Source organism: Aplidium turbinatum, chromosome 16 (assembly GCF_918807975.1).
Source record: "Aplidium turbinatum chromosome 16, kaAplTurb1.1, whole genome shotgun sequence".
Lineage (NCBI taxonomy): Eukaryota > Metazoa > Chordata > Ascidiacea > Aplousobranchia > Polyclinidae > Aplidium > Aplidium turbinatum.
The window spans coordinates 14,387,631-14,409,219 of NC_137487.1; the positions used below are offsets into that span (position 1 = coordinate 14,387,631).

The 21,589-nt window shown below is 36.5% G+C and overlaps 1 protein-coding gene across 1 annotated transcript; it reads left to right on the forward strand.

Moving 5' to 3' along the window:
• The first annotated feature begins 6,034 nt into the window (after nt 1-6,034).
• LOC145785552 (sorting nexin-33-like) lies at nt 6,035-21,503 on the forward strand. The gene is made up of 10 exons (XM_082597212.1): nt 6,035-6,238; nt 12,941-13,144; nt 13,221-13,415; nt 14,020-14,119; nt 14,467-14,672; nt 14,907-15,126; nt 16,424-16,603; nt 17,509-17,630; nt 18,645-18,952; nt 19,809-21,503. Exons 1-9 carry the CDS (start codon nt 6,035-6,037, stop codon nt 18,918-18,920), a joined length of 1,707 nt encoding a protein of 568 aa, XP_082453338.1. The 3' UTR covers nt 18,921-18,952; nt 19,809-21,503.
• Nucleotides 21,504-21,589: the final 86 nt, after the last annotated feature.

The window sequence follows — 21,589 nt, forward strand, 5'->3', positions numbered from 1 at the left end:
ACATGTTCTTTTAATTGGATTTGATTTAGATTGTTTATCATTTAAAATGAAGTTTTAGGGAGGGTTTGCATGTGGTCAAGTTTAGGTGGCCACCAGATGGAGCTAGTAAAATTTTGGAACTTGGTATTAATTTAGTTGGTTAGATCTATGCTTGTGCTTTTCAATGATAGCAAATCTGTTGAAATTGAGCAAGAAATGAATAAATGGGAGACAATTAATCATCGTGATTACGCAGGGCGTGAACTGGAAGAGGATCGATTCGCGATTGAAATGCATTGGGCAAAAGCTTCGTTGGGGGGCTGTCTTCGAACAACGATTGCTCATATATTAAATAAGGTGTCAAAATGAAAGTTAGCCCTTCAATAAACAGTAACAAGTTCTTTTAATTGGTTGTCGTTTAATGTTTTTATCATTGCAAATAAACTTTTGATAATGGTTTGAATTTGGTCAAGTTTGGGTGGCCACCAGATGGAGTTAGTAGTATTTTGGGACTTAGTATTTGTTTAGTTGGTTAGATCTATGCTTGTGCTTTTCAACGATAGCAAATCTGTTGAAATTGAGCAAGAAATGAATAAATGGGAGACAATTAATTATCGTGAACATGCAGGGCGTGAACTGGAAGAGGATCGATTCGCCATTGAAATGCATTGGCCAAAAGCTTCGTTGGGGGGCTGTCTTCGAACAACGATTGCTCATATATTAAATAAGGTGTCAAAATGAAAGTTAGCCCTTCAATAAACAGTAACAAGTTCTTTTAATTGGTTGTCGTTTAATGTTTTTATCATTGCAAATAAACTTTTGATAATGGTTTGAATTTGGTCAAGTTTAGGTGGCCACCAGATGGAGCTAGTAGTATTTTGAGACTTAGTATTAATTTAGTTGGTTAGATCTATGCTTGTGCTTTTCAACGATAGCAAATCTGTTGAAATTGAGCAAGAAATGAATAAGTGGGAGACAATTAATTATCGTGAACACGCAGGGCGTGAACTGGAAGAGGATCGATTCGCGATTGAAATGCATTGGGCAAAATCTTCGTTGGGGGGCTGTCTTCGAACAACGATTGCGCGCATATTAAATAAGATATAACAATGAAAGTTAGCACTTCAATCAACAGTAACATGTTCTTTTAATTGGATTTAATTTAGATTGTTTATCATTTAAAATGAAGTTTTGGTGATGGTTTGCATGTGGTCAAGTTTAGGTGGCCACCAGATAGAGCTAGTAGTATTTTGGGACTTGGTATTAATTTAGTTGGTTAGATCTATGCTTGTGCTTTTTAACGATAGCAAATCTGTTGAAATTGAGCAAAAAATGAATAAATGGGAGACAATTAATTATCGTGAACATGCAGGGCGTGAACTGGAAGAGGATCGATTCGCTATTGAAATGCATTGGGCAAAAGCTTCGTTGGGGGGCTGTCTTCGAACAACGATTGCGCGCATATTGAATAAGATACAAAAATGAAAGTTATCACTTCAATAAACAGTAACATGTTCTTTTAAATGGCTGTCGTTTAATGTTCCTATCCTTCCAAATAAACTTTTGATAATGGTTTGAATTTGGTCAAGTTTAGGTGGCCACCAGATGGAGCTAGTAGTATTTTGGGACTTGGTATTAATTTAGTTGGTTAGATCTATGCTTGTGCTTTTTAACGATAGCAAATCTGTTGAAATTGAGCAAAAAATGAATAAATGGGAGACAATTAATTATCGTGAACATGCAGGGCGTGAACTGGAAGAGGATCGATTCGCGATTGAAATGCATTGGGCAAAAGCTTCGTTGGGGGGCTGTCTTCGAACAACGATTGCGCGCATATTGAATAAGATACAAAAATGAAAGTTAGCACTTCAATAAACAGTAACATGTTCTTTTAAATGGCTGTCGTTTAATGTTCCTATCCTTCCAAATAAACTTTTGATAATGGTTTGAATTTGGTCAAGTTTAGGTGGCCACCAGATGGAGCTAGTAGTATTTTGGGACTTGGTATTAATTTAGTTGGTTAGATCTATGCTTGTGCTTTTTAACGATAGCAAATCTGTTGAAATTGAGCAAAAAATGAATAAATGGGAGGCAATTAATTATCGTGAACATGCAGGGCGTGAACTGGAAGACGATCGATTCGCCATTGAAATGCATTGGGCAAAAGCTTCGTTGGGGGGCTGTCTTCGAACAACGATTGCGCGCATATTGAATAAGATACAAAAATGAAAGTTAGCACTTCAATAAACAGTAACATGTTCTTTTAATTGGATTTAATTTAAATTGTTTATCATTTAAAATGAAGTTTTGGTGATGGTTTGCATGTGGTCAAGTTTAGGTGGCCACTAGATGGAGCTATTAGCATTTTGGGACTTGGTATTAACTTAGTTGGTTAGATCTATGCTTGTGCTTTTCAACGATAGCAAATCTGTTGAAATTGAGCAAGAAATGAATGAATGGGAGACAATTAATTATCGTGAACATGCAGGGCTTGAACTGGAAGAGGATCGATTCGCCATTGAAATGCATTGGGCAAAAGCTTCGTTGGGGGGCTGTCTTCGAACAACGATTGCGCGCATATTGAATAAGATATAACAATGAAAGTTAGCACTTCAATAAACAGTAACATGTTCTTTTAATTGGCTGTCGTTTAATGTTCTTATCATTCCAAATAAACTTTTGATAATGGTTTGAATTTGGTCAAGTTTAGGTGGCCACCAGATGGAGCTAGTAGTATTTTGGGACTTGGTTATAACTTAGTTGGTTAGATCCCTGCTTGTGCTTTTCAACGATAGCAAATCTGTTGAAATTGAGCTAGAAATGAATAAATGGGAGACAATTAATTATCGTGAACATGCAGGGCGTGAACTGGAAGACGATCGATTCGCCATTGAAATGCATTGGGCAAAAGCTTCGTTGGGGGGCTGTCTTCGAACAACGATTGCGCGCATATTAAATAAGATATAACAATGAAAGTTACCACTTTAATAAACAGTAACATGTTCTTTTAATTGGATTTGATTTAGATTGTTTATCATTTAAAATGAAGTTTTGGTGATGGTTTGAATTTGGTCAAGTTTAGGTGGCCACCAGATAGAGCTAGTAGTATTTTGGGACTTGGTATTAATTTAGTTGGTTAGATCTATGCTTGTGCTTTTTAACGATAGCAAATCTGTTGAAATTGAGCAAAAAATGAATAAATGGGAGACAATTAATTATCGTGAACACGCAGGGCGTGAACTGGAAGACGATCGATTCGCCATTGAAATGCATTGGGCAAAAGCTTCGTTGGGGGGCTGTCTTCGAACAACGATTGCGCGCATATTGAATAAGATATAACAATGAAAGTTATCACTTCAATAAACAGTAACATGTTCTTTTAATTGGCTGTCGTTTAATGTTCTTATCGTTCCAAATAAACTTTTGATAATGGTTTGAATTTGGTCAAGTTTAGGTGGCCACCAGATGGAGCTAGTAGTATTTTGGGACTTGGTATTAATTTAGTTGGTTAAATCTATGCTTGTGCTTTTTAACGATAGCAAATCTGTTAAAATTGAGCTAGAAATGAATAAATGGGAGACAATTAATTATCGTGATCACGCAGGGCGTGAACTGGAAGACGATCGATTCGCCATTGAAATGCATTGGGCAAAAGCTTCGTTGGGGGGCTGTCTTCGAACAACGATTGCGCGCATATTGAATAAGATATAACAATGAAAGTTAGCACTTCAATAAACAGTAACATGTTCTTTTAATTGGCTGTCGTTTAATGTTCTTATCGTTCCAAATAAACTTTTGATAATGGTTTGAATTTGGTCAAGTTTAGGTGGCCACCAGATGGAGCTAGTAGTATTTTGGGACTTGGTATTAATTTAGTTGGTTAAATCTATGCTTGTGCTTTTTAACGATAGCAAATCTGTTAAAATTGAGCTAGAAATGAATAAATGGGAGACAATTAATTATCGTGATCACGCAGGGCGTGAACTGGAAGACGATCGATTCGCCATTGAAATGCATTGGGCAAAAGCTTCGTTAGGGGGCTGTCTTCGAACAACGATTGCGCGCATATTGAATAAGATATAACAATGAAAGTTAGCACTTCAATAAACAGTAACATGTTCTTTTAATTGGATTTGATTTAGATTGTTTATCATTTAAAATGAAGTTTTGGTGATGGTTTGAATTTGGTCAAGTTTAGGTGGCCACCAGATGGAGCTAGTAGTATTTTGGGACTTGGTATTAATTTAGTTGGTTAGATCTATGCTTGTGCTTTTCAACGATAGCAAATCTGTTTAAATTGAGCAAGAAATGAATAAATGGGAGACAATTAATTATCGTGAACATGCAGGGCGTGAACTGGAAGACGATCGATTCGCCATTGAAATGCATTGGGCAAAAGCTTCGTTGGGGGGCTGTCTTCGAACAACGATTGCGCGCATATTGAATAAGATATAACAATGAAAGTTAGCACTTCAATAAACAGTAACATGTTCTTTTAATTGGCTGTCGTTTAATGTTCTGATCATTCCAAATAAACTTTTGATAATGGTTTGAATTTGGTCAAGTTTAGGTGGCCACGATTGCGCGCATATTGAATAAGATATAACAATGAAAGTTAGCACTTCAACAAACAGTAACATGTTCTTTTAATTAGATTTGATTTAGATTGTTTATCATTTAAAATGAAGTTTTGGTGATGGTTTGAATTTGGTCAAGTTTAGGTGGCCACCAGATGGAGCTAGTAGTATTTTGGGACTTGGTACTAATTTAGTTGGTTAGATCTATGCTTGTGCTTTCCAACAATAGCAAATTTGTTGAAATTGAACAAGAAATGAATGAATGGGAGACAATTTCCTTCTGGTGTATTTCGTTCCATTTCCACCCCGCACTTCCTCCTTCATAATAGTCCATTCCAATGTGTGACGTCATCATTTTGTCTGGTTGACCAACAGGGCGTCTTGTGGAAGAGCACCTATATTTGTGATACCGGTAAGTTTGTTCCACTTTTAAAATATGTGCCGTCCAATGCTTCATGGTTTAATAATAATAACATATAAGATGTTGCAAAGCAGATTGCTTATTCATCTTTGAATTATATGCTGCAAACACACTCATAGTTATTGTCTATCATTAGTTATTGTCAAACTATATAATCTTTCGTCTGTATTAGTTTGTTTACTGTATACGGTAATATATAATTGAAAGGTGAATAAGCATTCTGCCTTGCAACATCTCATATGTTATTAACTTATTATTATTAAAGTTAGCAGTTGGTATCAATAGTGATACACACGCAAAAGTAAACAGCTATGTAACATCAGTGAGGGTAGGTAAAAATATTAAAAGCAATATTGGTAGGCCTATGCATCAATTAGGCAGTGACTGCTGGTACCGGCAATGCTAACACTGTAATTGAACATATTAGTGTTAGTGTTATTGTGTAGCCTACGATGATCAGTAGGCTACACAATAATTACTTGTGTGTTTGATGATGGGATGACATCTGTCTACGCCCTACATACAGTACTAGAGCAGGAGTCAACAACTGGCGGCCGACACGCTGTTATCCGCGGCCCGCGTAAGGTATCAGCGTACAAGTATAATCAAAGTTACTGTTCTTAAACAGTTAAAGATCATGAAGGCAAAATCTTTTCTGGGAAGCATATTTTCGCTTTGCATATGATTCCACCGACCGACCAATCAGATATAGTTAAAGATAATCAGATACAGTTAAAGATCATGTAGTTTTAGGTGGGACTGGGAGCTGCTTAAAGTTATTCCAATGCGATGTCCAACCACATTGTCCCAGTGGTTCGTCGTCATCATCAAGTAATTTTGATTATTCAGTCCATGAATTAATTCTCATGTTGAGGGTGGCTTGTTTGTCAAGAGCGAAGTCTTCCTCTCCACACCTTGCGATCGGTTGGGTTGGCAGAGAACAACAGTTTAAGAGACACATTGTTGGGTGTAGAACTGTAGATGATCAACACAGTAGACATTAAAATTAGTTGTTTATATAAACTTCCTTTTCAGACATTGCAAACTACTTTTTGTCATGAGTGAACAGGCCACTGTTTTATATGATTTTAATGGATTAGCAGAAAATGGTGAAATAATTCTGTATGAAGGTGAAACAGTGACAGTTCGAAACAAAAACATTGGTGATGGATGGTGGGATGGGCATACTGATGATGGACGTTCCGGCCTCTTTCCTGAGACCTATGTGCAACTGTTAACAAATGGATCCGAACAGTCAATGGTACGGAAATAAAGTTCAATTAAAAGAAATCACTAACCTATCAGCCTGTTTCGCCTTGATATATCGATATATATTTTTTATGCAGTTTCAATAATGACTGAGTGCATAGGCTACTATTACATTTGATGTTCAGTGACCAGAAAATAAAGTTTTTTTCTTCACTTTATTAAAACCATAGTGTTTCATCAATATACTGACCACAACTTGTTTATAGGTTAATTGTGTTTATGCCAATCTGTTATCATTTTGCAAGTTTGGTTTCAGCATGATAAGAATTCAGTGATAGTAATCTTGAATGAACTTCATGAATTTACTTATTTCTCTTAAATGTGTGCAGCTTCAGGTATATTTATCAAAATTATTCATCAGAGCTTGACTTGTAGGCATATACACATTTGGTGCATGCCTTGTAAGCTCCCACTTTGTGGTCCTCACTATTTTGAGTAGAGGTTATTTTGCTAGATAATTGGTGGTTATATATATATTATAATAGCAAGCCTTAAAGCAGCCGGCGGCCATGGCCGCTAAGTAGTGCTTGAATGACCGCCGGTGCTACCTCCTCAGTCGGCCAAGTTTGGCCGCCGGTTTCTTTTAGCCAATTATTTAATTTTGCAATAGAATGATTGTGGATTAACTGTTGAAAATACGTAGTATCAAAGAGTGACACAAAATTAGGTCAGCGCGTCATAATCACCACTGTTGTGCTGAAACATTTGCTATTGTATATATACTATATATGGCAGGGATGGCGAACCACTGACCCGTGGGTCACGAAGTGACCCATCACAGATTTTAAGTGACCCACTTGTCTTTTTTAAATAACGAAATTTAAACAAATATTTCAGCAAAGAATAAATGTTTCACTAAATATTTGTAATAAGGCCCCACCCTATTTTAATCTAGTACCGTACCGAATTGCCATATAGCAGTCTGACACAACTTAAGTTGTGGTAATGTTTTACAGCGATTTGTTGAATTGTTGGAAGAAGTACAACTTTTTTTAGCTGAAAAAAATCAAAAATATCCAGAGTTAAGCGAAAGTACGTGCATGAATGATTTACATTTTTTCGCTGATTTCACAATGCATTACAATAAGTTAAATACTGAATTGCAAGGCTGTGGAAATATTGTATTATCCATGTTTGGGCACATTAAAGCATTTGAGAAGAAACTCGTTATTTTTTCTGTAGACCTTGAACAAGGTCAACTGAAATATTTTCCTCAGTTGTTAAACCACTTTACCAGCACCAATTTAACTTATGAACAAAAGCAAACTGCACTCAACAAGTATGTTTTACTGACGAAAGAGGCCAAAAATGTAATGTCAGAAAGATTTACCCAGTTCTGAAAGCTAGATACTACATTGCAGTTCATTCTTTTCCCGCATGCACTTCAATTTGAAAATCTTGAATTATTATCAAACTTTGAATGGCTTCGTCTTTACAATTTCAAAATGGAAATGATGGACTTTCAAGAAAGTGCAGTTTGGAAAACAAAATTTGTAGACTTAAATCATCTCTTACAAAAAATTGAAATGAAAACGGATATGGATGGTTGTGACTTTCCTGCTGTTGAAAACCATGCTGAAAATATAATTCTTACAGAGTGGAACTCCTTGCAAAATTCGTTTGAAACTATGAAAAGATTTGCGGTAGCTCTGTTAACGTTGTTTGGTTCTTCATATTCGTGCGAATCTTTATTTTCTCACATGAATTTTTATACAATCAAGCACACGGAATCGTCTCAGCTCAGATATGAGTGCTGCATGTGTGAAGTTAAACTACGGATTACCAACCAAGGATAATAAGACTTGCCGAGAAGATGCAGCAGCAAGTTTCGCATTAACATGTAATTAAATGTATGACCCACTTTTGCTTTTTCAAGAATTAAGGTCTCTTTTGTGACCCATGCACTAAAAAAGGTTCGCCATCCCTGATATATGGAATATATCCAGCTGCGATCACCAGCGCTGTAAGTCTTGTTTGTAATTCCCGACCTTTATTTAAAAAAGTGTTAATCCATAGTGCTAATTTATATCGGTGGCAATATTGTCATTTCTCCATCGAGTCAATGTTGTCGAACATTGAATTGTTAAGAACTAGTTGAAAAAAGAGAACTAGGTTAGTTGAAATCCAAGGGGAAAACACGGAAAACACGTGTCTTCATAGTTGAGAAATGTTTCCGCTATGGGCTAGTGACTTCACACTCTCAATGGTGACATCATAATGGTATAAATGGTCAGGTTTTATGAAAGGCGGTATGCAGTTGAAACAATTTACTGAGCAGCAAATAGTTGAAACAATTTAGTGTCGTTAGATGGTCCCGCAATACTGGATAACAATCCCGATAAAGCAGTTATTGCGTGGTACACCGATTCTATTGCAGGACGTCGCCCAGACTTCAACAACGCTAAGTGATCATTTTAGCATTGTTGTAAGTTTAATTCTAGTTACTTGTGTTATCGTTATTTGTATTTTGGCCTCCAAGCACACAGATTTGGCCGCCGAGAAGAAGCTCTTGCTAGGCCACGATGGCTGCAGGAGAAAAATTCGAGTTTTGCCTGTAATAGACCAGTGTTTCTCAACCTTTTTTGGCCCAACGCCCCCTTCATGAACTGGCAAAATTTTACCGCCCCCCTACAAAAACGATTAATTATAAAAAGCAAAAATAAAACAAAAAGTGCTATTAATACTACAAAAAGTGCTCTATGCCAAGCAAAAAGCCAAGCAGAGCAAATTACATCAAATATAGGCTAGTTACCGGTCTCTAAAATCCTTACAGCCTGTTTCACCCTAAAAGGGAATCATCAAAAGGCCCTTATTCTAATAGAAATAGAATTCTATCTGAATAAGGACCTTCTGATGGTCCCCTTTTTAGGGTAAAACAGGCTGTAAGGGTTTTTGATGAAAAGCAAATATATATTTGCAAGCATGAAAACAGTAGGCCTATAGGCCTACTGGTAGTCAGTGTGAACCTTGGGTTTGGTGAGAAAGTGCCAGTTTCTCCACATCCGGTGTAAAGCCAGTTAGAAACATTCGAAGATCACCTCTTATGGATATGTCAAGTGGGTTAGTATGTAGCAGAACAACACAGCTGAATCCCTTTTCCACCAGGTATGAGGTAGGAAATGCTGGGTCTGCTACTATTCGGCGAGTCCGATTCGGCGAGTCCGATTCGGCTAGTCCGATTTGGCTAGTCCGATTCGGCTAGTCCGATTCGGCTAGTCCGATTCGGCGAGTTCCCTATTCGGCGAGAGCCTTTTTCGGCGAGTGCCCTATTCGGCGAGTTTTTGAAATTTTATTTTTGAAAGGGAATTATCGGGTACCGTAGCCTAATTATTATTGCCGTTTTTACATCGTTAAACGTTGAAATCATGCAGAAAGGAAAAAAATAAAATGTTTGAACTATTAAATTAAAATTCGTTATTTCAGTTCAGTTGTTTTTATTTCTGACTATCATATGAAAAACAATACACGTCAACATAGCAAAGGTAGAAGCGACAAAACGCGAACGTAACGTGCTTGAATTCGTCATGTCAGTTCAGTTGTTTTTATTTTTGATCATGATATTAAAAACAATTCACGTCAACATAGCAAAGGTGTAGAAAAAGGTAGAAGCGACAAAACGCGAACGTTAAAACGTGCTTGTGACCAAAGTAAGTTATTGAGTTGAAAGAAATTTGGCATGGTCGCAACACCTTCAGAAAAATTTAAGAAATGAAGGGAAAATATAAAAAAGAAAATGTTACAAAAAAAATCATGTTTAATGTCTATAAGTTAGTACTTTTGAATAGTTAAAATGATTAGTTTAGACCAACAAATGTGTGGCCTACAGCTTGGATTGAAAGGAAATTATCGGGTACCGTAGCCTAGTTATCCCGACCAGCAGAAATTGCCGTTTTTACGTTTTAACGTCGCTAAACGTTGAAATCGTGTAGAAAAGAGAACTTTGCTGACTAGGATACGTTGAAACTGGGAAACATTCACAGAAGCCCTTCGATTTGTTCCAAGAACCCATTTAGACTAACAGTTCATTTGTACATTGATTCAACGTCTGAATACATTATCTTAAAAATGCATAATCTTAAAAATGCAACGTATCGAAGGGCTTCTGTGAATGTTTCTCAGTTTCAACGCAGGCCTTAAAACTCGTGTTTTTTTTCGGCAGCCATCGTGGCCTACCGAGAGCTCCTTCTCGGCGGCCAAATCTGCGTGCTTGGATGCCAAAATACAATAACGATAGCACAAGTAAATAGCATTAAACTTGCAACAATGTTAAAATGATCACTTAGCGTTGTTGAAGTCTGGGCGACGTCCTGCAATAGAATCTTTGTATCACGCATTAAATGCTTTATCGGGATTGTAATCCGGTATTGCGGGACCATCTAACGACCCTAAATTGTTTTAACTGCTCGCAGCTCAGTAAATTGTTTCAACTGCATACCGCCTTTCATAAAACTTGACCATTTCTTCAGATATGATGTAACCATTGAGGGTGTGAAGTCACTAACCCACAGCGTTCTCAACTATGAAGACACGTGTTTTACCCACGGATATCAACTAACCTAGTTCTCCTTTTTAACAACGATTCAATGTCCGACAACATTGAATCGATATAAAAACGACAATATTGCCAGCCGAGGTAAATTAGCACTTCGGATTAACACTTCGTTAAAATAAACATCGGAAATTGCGAACAAGACTTACAGCGCTAGTGATCGCAGCTGGATATATTCACTACAACAGTAGTAACTATGATGCGCTGACCTAATTCTGCGTCACCCATTGATACTACATATTTTCGACATTTAATCCACGATCATTCTATTGCGAAATTAAATAATTGGCTAGAAGAAACCGGCGGCCAAACTTGGCCGACGGAGGAGGTATCACAGACGGTCATTCAAGCACTACTTAGCGGCCATGGCCGGTTGGCCGCCGGCTGCTTTAAGGCTTGCAACGTATCCTAGTCATCAAAGTTCTCTTTTCTACACGATTTCAACGTTTAGCGACGTTAAAACGACAGGCCACACATTTGGTTAGCCTTTTCATTCTGTTACTACAATGTAAAAATGAACTGTTAGGCTAACTGGGTTCTTGGAACAAATTTTTGCTGGTATGGATAACTAGGCTACGGTACCCGATAATTTCCTTTCAATTTAAGCTGTAGGCCACACATTTGTTGATCCAAACTAATGATTTTATAAACATGATTTTTTTTTGTAACATTTTCTTTTTTTTATTTTCCCTTCACATCTTAAATTTTTCTGAAGGTGTTGCAACCGTGCCAAATTTCTTTTAACTCAATGACTTACTTCGGTCATAAGCACGTTTTAGCGTTCGCGTTTTGTCGCTTCTACCTTTGCTATGTTGACGTGTATTGTTTTTGATATGATGGTCAGAAATAAAAACAACTGAACTGAACTGACATGACAAATTTTAATTTAATAGTTCAAACATTTTATTTTTATTCCTTTCTGCACGTTCAGCGACGTTAAAACGATGTGAAAACAGTTAGGCTACGGTACCCGATAAATTCCTTTCCAAAATAAAATTTCTAAAACTCGCCGAAAAAGGCTCTCGCCGAATAGGGAACTCGCCGAATCGGACTAGCCGAATCGGATTAGCCGAATTGGACTCGCCGAAATGGGCCATTTCGGGAAATGCTACCACGACGATACGAGCTCTTTGACGAAATTGTGGCGCTGGGTTATAGATAGGTTAAACCAGAATGCACCCTAATAATCAAAACGCCCCTCTTAATCCGAAGTAATCATACTGCCCCCCTGAAAAACCAAAACGCCCCCCAGGGGGCGGTACCGCCCTTGTTGAGAACCACTGTAATAGACTGTCTGTATAATATCTAGTACCGTATCATATATGATTAGGCTATAATGCTTCAATGTTAAATACTTTGGACCTACCCAAGCAAAACTATTGTCATGGATTTCTGTTTTTCAGCTCGTTAAGTCAATGCTTTTCATACAAAATGTTGTATTAAACAATATAACCAAATAACAAGCTAATGGTATATTAGATTCAGTAGCATATGCAATTGCATTAATATTAATAAATTGTATGTACTGTTGCAAACACCCAGTAAAATTCACTTTACTCGGATTAACATTTAAATAACTCGACACCACAGTGTCGACAGCTACATGGCATGTGCCCAGTGCCCACCTCTTATGTGTCTGTGACTTAATGTTGTAACCCTTCTTTTAATGTGTTGGAACCTGACTTGGGGCTTGTACAGTGTATATTGAGATTATAGCCTAAGTTGTTAATAGAACTTGTAATACCATATACAATATGTATACATATATATAATATACTTTTTTAAAATTTTGTTTTTGCTGCTTTTTCTTGCATTCTGAGTGCACTGAGCCTTTGACCGCACGTGTACTGCATATATATTATATATATATATCCTTTCAATGAATCATAATAGGCTTGTTTTAAAAATGAGTCAACTTGACTTTTTGTGTAAAGTATCATATATTGTGAAATTTTCTTTATTTCTCATTTCTTCATGTCATTGTCAATATTTTGCTAGTTTTGCAGTAAGAGTGTAGGTACCGTACTGTTAATGCAGTAGTAATACGAGTTCCTGACATAACTACACTTCCTGCAATAACTACAAAAATGTGGAAATTTTTTTTTACAGAATATTTTAATCACGCCATTTACTTTTTGTATATAGAATGCAACACCAAGCTATAAAGATGCTCCTGAAAACACTGGTAACTTTGTATTGCCATCTCCTGTCCATCCGTATCCATCAAATAATAGCCCCTCAAGTGGAGCATTGCAAAGCAATTATGAGTCTACCCCCGATGAAGATGATGATGCTTGGTCAGAAGAATGGGACGACACCACATCAACTACTACTGCAGCAACAGTTCAAGTAGGTCATCAGAAGGTTCTTATTCATATAGAATAAGAATCATGTTTAATTTTTAAGTGGGTGTGTGTTTTATCAGAAAATGCCTGGGTCTGCTACTCAATATGGAAATTTGGCTCACGATGTGCATTCTATCACTTCTGTGGAAAGTAGATCTTCTCGAGTCACCGGTACTGTTAGTAAAAATTTCAACCGGTTTTCATCATTCGTAAAGCATGGAGGAGAAGACTACATGCTTGGAAAAGCTGATGCCAGAGTAAGACAAGTTGACCAGGTTAGTATGATTTCTTTTTGAAATTAAAGAACTCACACTCATCTCACTTTTTTTCGAATTTTAAGTTTAGTGTCACAAATATTGTCGTATGAGATTATGCATCCCAAGTGTTAATTTTCACAAAGTCTTGTCCTTGTAAAAATGCATGTGTGTACCGGTATGTACATAATAAAAGCATAGTTTATACTATTAGTGGTTACCTAATAATATCATATCACTGCATCATAATGTGTAGGCTATTGGACAGGACAGGTATAATAACTGAGAAAAGAAATACTGTAACATTTTTTATGTAAATTGAAAGTCTGCTGAGCATATACCGGTATGATTTTTTTATCATTCAAAATCTCTCACTTTCAACAAAAATATTGCACACAAGATTTGTAATGTTCTGTCATTGAAAATTCATTCAAAGTTTCTCCGTAAGAGAGCAATCAATCCACATACAATCAAGTTTTAACAGCACCCACTGAGGCTCATTTTCTTCAGTAATAAACAATCAATAGGCCCAATGGACTATCCTATAGCCTGCTGTATCTGCTTGAATGAAAAGACTGATTTTTTTTCGTTTAGCATTTCTTATAAGCATTGTCTTGTCCCTTAGGTACAAATAGTAACTGGACCTGAAGGCCCGTGCTGGAAACAAAATGAGCATCAATTTACTTGCTCTATCGAGAATCCAAAACAGCAAAGCAAAATGAAAGGTAAGAATCATGATGCATTTTTTAGCAGTGCTATTCGGACAATGTTATTGCTTGATAGAGCGTTTTTCGATGATTTACTTTGTTGTACCATAAATATATTTCAAGTGAATTTTATTCTCTTGAAATTTCTTGTATTGCGTTTTGCTATTGTTTTAAGAAACTAGGTTGACCATTGATAATTCTGAGAGTTATTCAGACTTTATTTTAGATTTGTTGATTTTATATATATATATGCTTTTAGTTTACATTTACAGCAACGCACAGTAGGCCTATCTGCAAGGTTTTTGTTGGCAATCTTAGAGCAATATCCATTGTTGCTTGCTTTTATCATTATTGTTATGGAACAGGTTTAAAGAAATTTGTTTGTTACAACTTGACGCCCAGCGACACTGTTGTGACAGTGCAGAGACGATACAAGCATTTTGATTGGCTGTATGCTCGACTGGTAGAGCGTTACCCAATGGTTGCTGTTCCAAAGTTACCGGACAAACAAGCCTCTGGAAGATTTGAAGAAGATTTTATAGAAGCAAGAATGGCCAGGTTAAAACTATGGGTAAGTTTTTGTCATTATTAGTTACACAAGTGTTTGCAATGATTGTGCGTTTTACTATAGACTGTGTGATTTTTAATTGTTTTGTTGATTTGGAAGATCTCATTCTTCATACTAAAGTTTTTGCAGGTTTTACACAGCATCGTTCTGTATATTTTTAACTCACTGTAGATATTTGACTTTTCAAGCTGACTAGTTTCATCACCAAAATCAATAATTTATTCTCTTACGGACCAGGTATTATACATATGCCGACATCCCATACTATCGAGATCGCAGTTGTTTCGAAACTTCTTGACTTTGACTGAGCAAAAAGCTTGGAAGATGAGCAAGAGGCAAGCGGAAAAAGATCAACTTTCAGCCGGCAACTTTTTCCTCACTGTTTCTCTTCCCACTACTGTGACGACAGTGTCTGACGCTGAGGGGCCACTCGACCACTTTAAAAAAATGACCAGAGGTATGAGTGAACCACACGACCTTATTTTCTAGGGATTAACGCTAGTCAGATTTGTTGCGATGGTGAGATCACTGGTTCGAAACCCACCCAGAGCACACAGCGGTGCTTTATTGAGGTTTTTCTAGTTTGTATGGACACGAAGTTTGACTTGCTCTCTTATTCTCCAACGTTCAACTGCAACAACAAAACAATGCAATTTTCCGACCCTTTTGACAGGCTAAACTGCCTCCACTTAAAAGTGCACTTGCCCAGGAGGATGCTTTTCTCCTGTTGGACACCAAGGCCGAAGGCTTATCCTTTTGCCCTGTGAGTTGCGGTGTCTGGTTGTTGCCACTCACTCCACAAACGTAAATTACCAGGCCTCACCACGAGGAGGTTCACAACATGAGTTCCGTTTTCTGTTAAATATAAATCTTCACGTACCGGTAGTCGGGCTGGATACGACACAAAGACGTTTGTTTAATTTTATAATAGCACACTATCTACCGGTAAAGTTTTCTGTTAATGAAGAATATTCACCGGTAATGTGCCTGGCTTGTGAAGCCTTTAGGGTATTTTCGCTTGAAGGATCATTGGGTAAGAAATTAATTCTGACATCTCTAAACCTCCGTTCTGAATCTTAGGAGAATCGCAGATCATAAATTTTACCAGGATTCGTGTATTGTAGGATGCAACCAAACGAATAGATTCAGTAAATAAAAACAATCCGGTTTGACAACCGGTAAAATTTATTTAAAGTCATGTAGAGCTTTTGCCGCCGTCAAGGCTGCGGCTTGCTTAGTGATCTTATTCTAATATTTTCTGTTTGAATGAAAATACTGACGAAGCCGTTTTTACGGCTACGCAAGGTCTAAATAATTTAAAATAAATTTGATGGGTCAGCAAACCTGGTTGTTTTTATTTACTGAATGGTTATTACCACAAATTCATTCCTGAGACTTAACTTAAGTTTTTCAATCTAGCATTTTATTATTATTATCAAAGCAATTCACCTCATACTTTCATGAAGTAAATTTAGCTGAAGAAAGATAAAACTTTCCGAACTTCCCGTATGTGCTGCTATTTCTATTCGATATTTTCCATAGCATCATTGGTCAAGAATATTTGTTTTTGCAATCAAAATGGCCAGCTAGTACATTTTATTTGCTTATAAAATTTTAAGCGATTTGATTGGATTTGATGCGATATCATCGATTAGCAATGATTTCAACCCCTATAGGTTTTCTTGATTTTATTTTAAGTATGATAAGTCGTGATTTGTAAGATAAAAAATAAAAATATGTTCATATTTTGATAGCCATGGACGAGACCGTATCTCATTATTCATCGGCTACGCAGAATTTAGCACACAAGCAAAATGGATTATTCAAACGAGAATATCAGTCATTTGCCAAATCGATCAATAACCTTGCATTGTCGTTCAATATGCACCAAACAGAAAAAAACAAAAGTTTGACCAACGCCATAAAGCAAGCAGGTAAATACATGAAAAATAACGTATTTGACTTAATTTTACATTGATTCAACGTCTGCAAACGTTCAATCAATGCAAAAATGACCGGGTTTTACTGACACATTGAAGAATGGAAAGTGAAACGCAGTGAATGAAGTAAACACAGCGAATAAAAGTTGAACACTTGATTAGTCGTTCCATGACGACTGAAGAGTTTGTTATTGAGAAATGATGTAGTTTTTGTGATTAACCCGCATGTAGTTGTACATTTCTAGTTTTCTACCAATCAATACATTATAAATAAAGAACAATACCCCACACAGTCATGCATATTGTACGCAACCTGCAATGTACAGTAGATGTATTTTTGTTTCCAACGTTGATATAGAAATTATGAAGTAAAATGTGATACGTTTGTGTTGACTTGTTGAACAAAACACCAACTTTATGTTCCTTGCTTTGCTGAAAGATAGGCTACCGTCTGTTTCGGAGATGTTTGTGTTCGGTAGCGTAAAACGTTCGTGTAAAAGAATTATGGCTTTCGAGCTTTTTATTTCTAAGTATTGTAAACGCAAAAATGTGACGTGTTTTCGGGCTATGAGGTTGTTTTCAGCTTTGCGGTCATGAGATCATATCTTGGCGGTATGTGGCGTCACGTCGCTATGCGATCTATTATAAGATATGTTGTTTTATGTTATAAGCTTTAGTCTTTAGCCACAGCGGTGGATCAAGTTCGCTTTTTGCCATTTAACCCAGCTTCGTTTTTCAAATCACAAAACCTTGTGGTTGTTAAGTTGGATGACTTTTGTCGCTTCATTAACTTAAGAGTTAATGCGAATCTTCACACACATCAATTGACCTTAAAACTTTTAAATTAACATCTAAATCTGAAAAGGAGTTTAGAATTAATACCCAACGTCGAATTGCAGGCCAATCATACCATCGAATTGGCGACATGTTTGCCCAACAGCCAAAGAACGACCTTATTGTGATGACGGACCATTTGTGGCTCTACAAAGGTTTGCTTGATACGATGCCTGACGTGTGGCACGTGAGTACATACAGTCGTTTTTTTCTTTAAAACATTTAAACTAAAATCAATTAATTTTCCAAATTGTTTTGAAATTCCTTTTTAAGCTCATTTGGAATTTCTGCGATTTTTTGGTTGAATTTGCCACCATTAAGTTACAGAGCAACGCCATTAGCTATGCAGTTTTTGCTATATAAATGTGATATTTCTCGTCATCAAAGGACAAAACGCCATTGTCTATACTTGATTGTTGATGGCAGAGTTTTATTTTGCGTGTTAAAACATCGTCACGTTTTAACGGTTTTATCAACTGCAATGTTAAAATTAAATAACGAAATTGACACTTATATACGCAATTGGTATTAGACTATTTCAACATTGTAATAGCTTTAGCAGTTGCCTTAACTCGTCCTTTTAAACATTGAGCATCTTAGTTAAATTTTAACCACAGAAGAAAGTGCAGTTGAACTTTAACAACGCGAAGATGCGATTTAATTTCTTGTTTGACTCCGTGTGTGTTTGCTTTTCCACTACAACAAATGAACTGTGACTAGTCAATAGTCATGTTAGCCTTACGTCGGATATCACCAACGTATTTCGTTTTCCTCAAATCTTTCATCGTCTCAAGCATTGTTTATCCGTAAACCTAAGGCTGATTAACAACAAATTATTATAACTAACGGTAAACTTCCAGGCTAAATAATAATAGTTGTTTACTGGAAATAAACTTTGGTAGGTAAGCAAAGCCACTGACATGTGTTTTTGACCTGACAACTTATCAGCTGATCAATGTGTATTTTATTACTATGCGACAATGTTAAAATGCAAGCCAATTCACACTTATTGAAATTAGGAAGCTTTCGTTGCAAAGTCACTCACTTCCACTGCTTTTTTATAAACTATAAATCTTTATGTTTTGTTGTCAATTTATTTCGGTTTTTGGATGTATATTTGGGATTGTAATAACTGACAGAAATATGGTTTCCAGCGCGTTGTAGCTATATATGTTCACGCGTGCGAGTTCACTCTTTTCAGATGCAAACCGGCGCTATGCGTAAGGTTAAGGAATGCCGGAAATTAAAAGAGGAAGGAAAAATGACGGATACGGAATGCGGAGCGGTTGCGGAACGAGCGGACCGCGTAGTGTGTTGTATGCGCGCGGAGATATCGCACTTTCACAACGAACGCATTCGCGATTTTGCGATCGCTCAACGCGACATGATTCGTAAGCAGGCTGAGTTTTTTGAAAAGATCGCTTCTGAACTACGAGCAACTCTTGGCTACTTTGACGAAGTTGGTATTGACCCTTGAACGACTTTATTGCTTTGAATGAAACACAGCTGGTAAGGATATACTTTTTGAGAAAGAATACGTGGCGTATTGCTCACTCCATTTTGGGTAAAGAAGTTTTTTTTTTTTATTACTATTATGAATTGCAAGAAATATGTGCTTACTCCTCATTAACTGCTGGTGGTAAAATAAAGAGATCTTTCTTGCACTTTATAGCGGTCTTAATGCGTATTTGTGCTGGAAAAAATTTATAAACATTTTCTGATTGCTTTCACAAAGATTTGCTTTCAAATCCATAAAGTATTTCCTGATTGCTTTCATCTAATACTTGACTTATACTTTTATACAATCGAGTTTTGACTTTCTTCCAGTGTCCTCGCTAGCCAGCACTCCAAGCTGCAAAAACAATTTTTGAAGGCTTTCCTTCTACAAATCCGATACTACTAACGCTATTATTTGATTTAAAATGCAAATAAATACATTTTGCATTTGCCAACGTTTCAGAGCTTCCAGCTGCTTGTGTACACGTATTTTTCTTAAGCGATACTTAAAAATATGCTTTCCATCGCATTGTAAAAACTTTGAATCAAATAAAGTTATGCTGTAGTGTAGGTAGATAGCGAAAGGGCCATAGAAAAACAATAAACCAGACAGCCTTGTTCTATTCTAACGAGTATGATGTGATTCACCTTTTACTATTGTCTTAAATATTCTTTACAGTACTTTGCTTGCTAGGAGATGTAGTTTTGCAATGAATTATTTTGACTTTTGGAAGTCTTGGCTGCCGTTGCTTTTTTCAAAACTTGTGCAAACGCTACTTTCTCATCTTTTGTTCAGACATTGATTGAAGAATTTAACTTTTTACCGCAGCATCCAAATCTTTTTACTTACCTCAATTTTCTGTAATAGGTCTTTTTCTTAATCTGATTGGAAATAGAAGTATATTTACTGCCACATCAATTGCAAGTGCACATTACTAGATGCAAAACTGCAAATGCATTTCAACTCTGCCTCTGCAACATAGCCTTGAAATAACTGAGTTGTGCACATTTGTTAGACTCATATTTACAACAACATTAAAGATGCTTACAGTGGTAATTTTTGTGTTGAATTAATATACTTGTCGTGCTTCTTATTCCCGTGTCGTATAGTTATATATAAAATTATGCATGTTTCGGTTTGTATTATGTTTTTAATGTTATAGACTATAATACAATCTCCGGCTCCGTTATAACTTTTGTTTCAAGAACATTTGAACTGCACTGATGTTGCTCATGATGCAAAATGACAGATTTTACTGTCTGTGTCGGTTCCTTTTTTCGATGTGAAAAGACCAATCTGGCTAACTGGGATTTACACGGTTACAAGAATAATCCAGTTTTTTAGTTTTGTGCAATTGCCTATGATGGCGTAAAACGGTACACTTTCTCTGCAATGGTGTTGCATTTTTAATACGTAGTATACCATGAACGCATTCATATAAAATATATTTGATTTTGATATCCATAGGCCTACCTACTTTGTACGTTAACTTTTGAGTTTCAAAACTTTAGCTTATGTGTCTTTTAGAACAAAACGTAGAATTGCTATTTAGTATTTGTACCATTGATTAACATACCATTTCTTTCGTACCTTTTCAATGTATTTTTATTCAACGACAGTTTGCATACATCCCAGACAGTAGATTAATGTTTTTTTTTTTCATTGATTCAACGACTGCAGACGTTGGCGTTGAATCAATATAAAACAAAACAATTCATTTGCTGTCTGGGATTGGATCTTGAATGTTTGCAGATTCATATAGATTTTCTAAGGTTGCTCATGGTAATACTACTCCACGAGAGATGAGATATTTTTTGTTCTATTTTGTCTTAACAATAGTTTTACTTTGAACTTGTACTCACTTGGGTTGTAATAGTAATGTTTGTTTACGTAATGGTGTGATTCATTGCTGTCGCTGGCCTGCAGTCGTTTGATCTTCCAATACTGCGTCGTTTATTTGGTCGACAAGTGTTGAATCAGTTGCTGCTTTCGATGCTTGTAGTTGAGCAATGCACTTAAATGACGACTATCTATTTAACGATATTTTGTGGAAGAGTTTTGTGCAGATTTTGGTACTAACGCTTTATGTACAAGTGAGCTTCTTGATGGCCGGTTTGCATCAGCGGCAAGATACATGTATGCGATACTGCCAGGATTAAATTTCAGAGGCGTTTGTTATCCAGGACGAGTATGACGTCATCGTCAAGCAAACTAGGTGGTTGCAGTATTTGTGTATCTGTTCTCCATTATCAACTGCATAAAATATACTTTTTGCGAAGTCTGTTCTGTTTGTTGCTTGATTTCTTGTACTGTATATGAAATTATCGTATCAGCTCTCAATTTCAACACTTTTGGGTTATTTTCATGTAATTTTTAAACCAGTTTTGCTGACTTGGGACTACGTCTGACACAGAATGAGTATAACTTAGATTTATAGTGCAGTAGTTTTTCGAGTAAGAGATAATTCAAATATAAGCCGTTTGTCATTCTACGCTTATCCTGCACAATTTGATATTTCTTTCACCCACAAAGGAATCACATGATGTAACGTCGAATTAAATCGGTGACCAGTCTATTGAAACAGCGTGTTTTGAATCAGGATTTGAAATTAATAGCCTTGGTTTGAAATGAGATCAGACATTGAAAAA

What these genes read in the sequence shown, in the direction of transcription:
- LOC145785552 (XM_082597212.1), top strand. Translation starts at nt 6,035, where the DNA reads ATGAGTGAACAGGCCACTGTTTTATATGATTTTAATGGATTAGCAGAA. An exon ending in ATGGATCCGAACAGTCAATG is followed by an intron (nt 6,239 to 12,940) that starts GTACGGAAATAA and finishes TTTTGTATATAG; the next exon opens with AATGCAACACCAAGCTATAA. An exon ending in ACAGCAAAGCAAAATGAAAG is followed by an intron (nt 14,120 to 14,466) that starts GTAAGAATCATG and finishes GTTATGGAACAG; the next exon opens with GTTTAAAGAAATTTGTTTGT.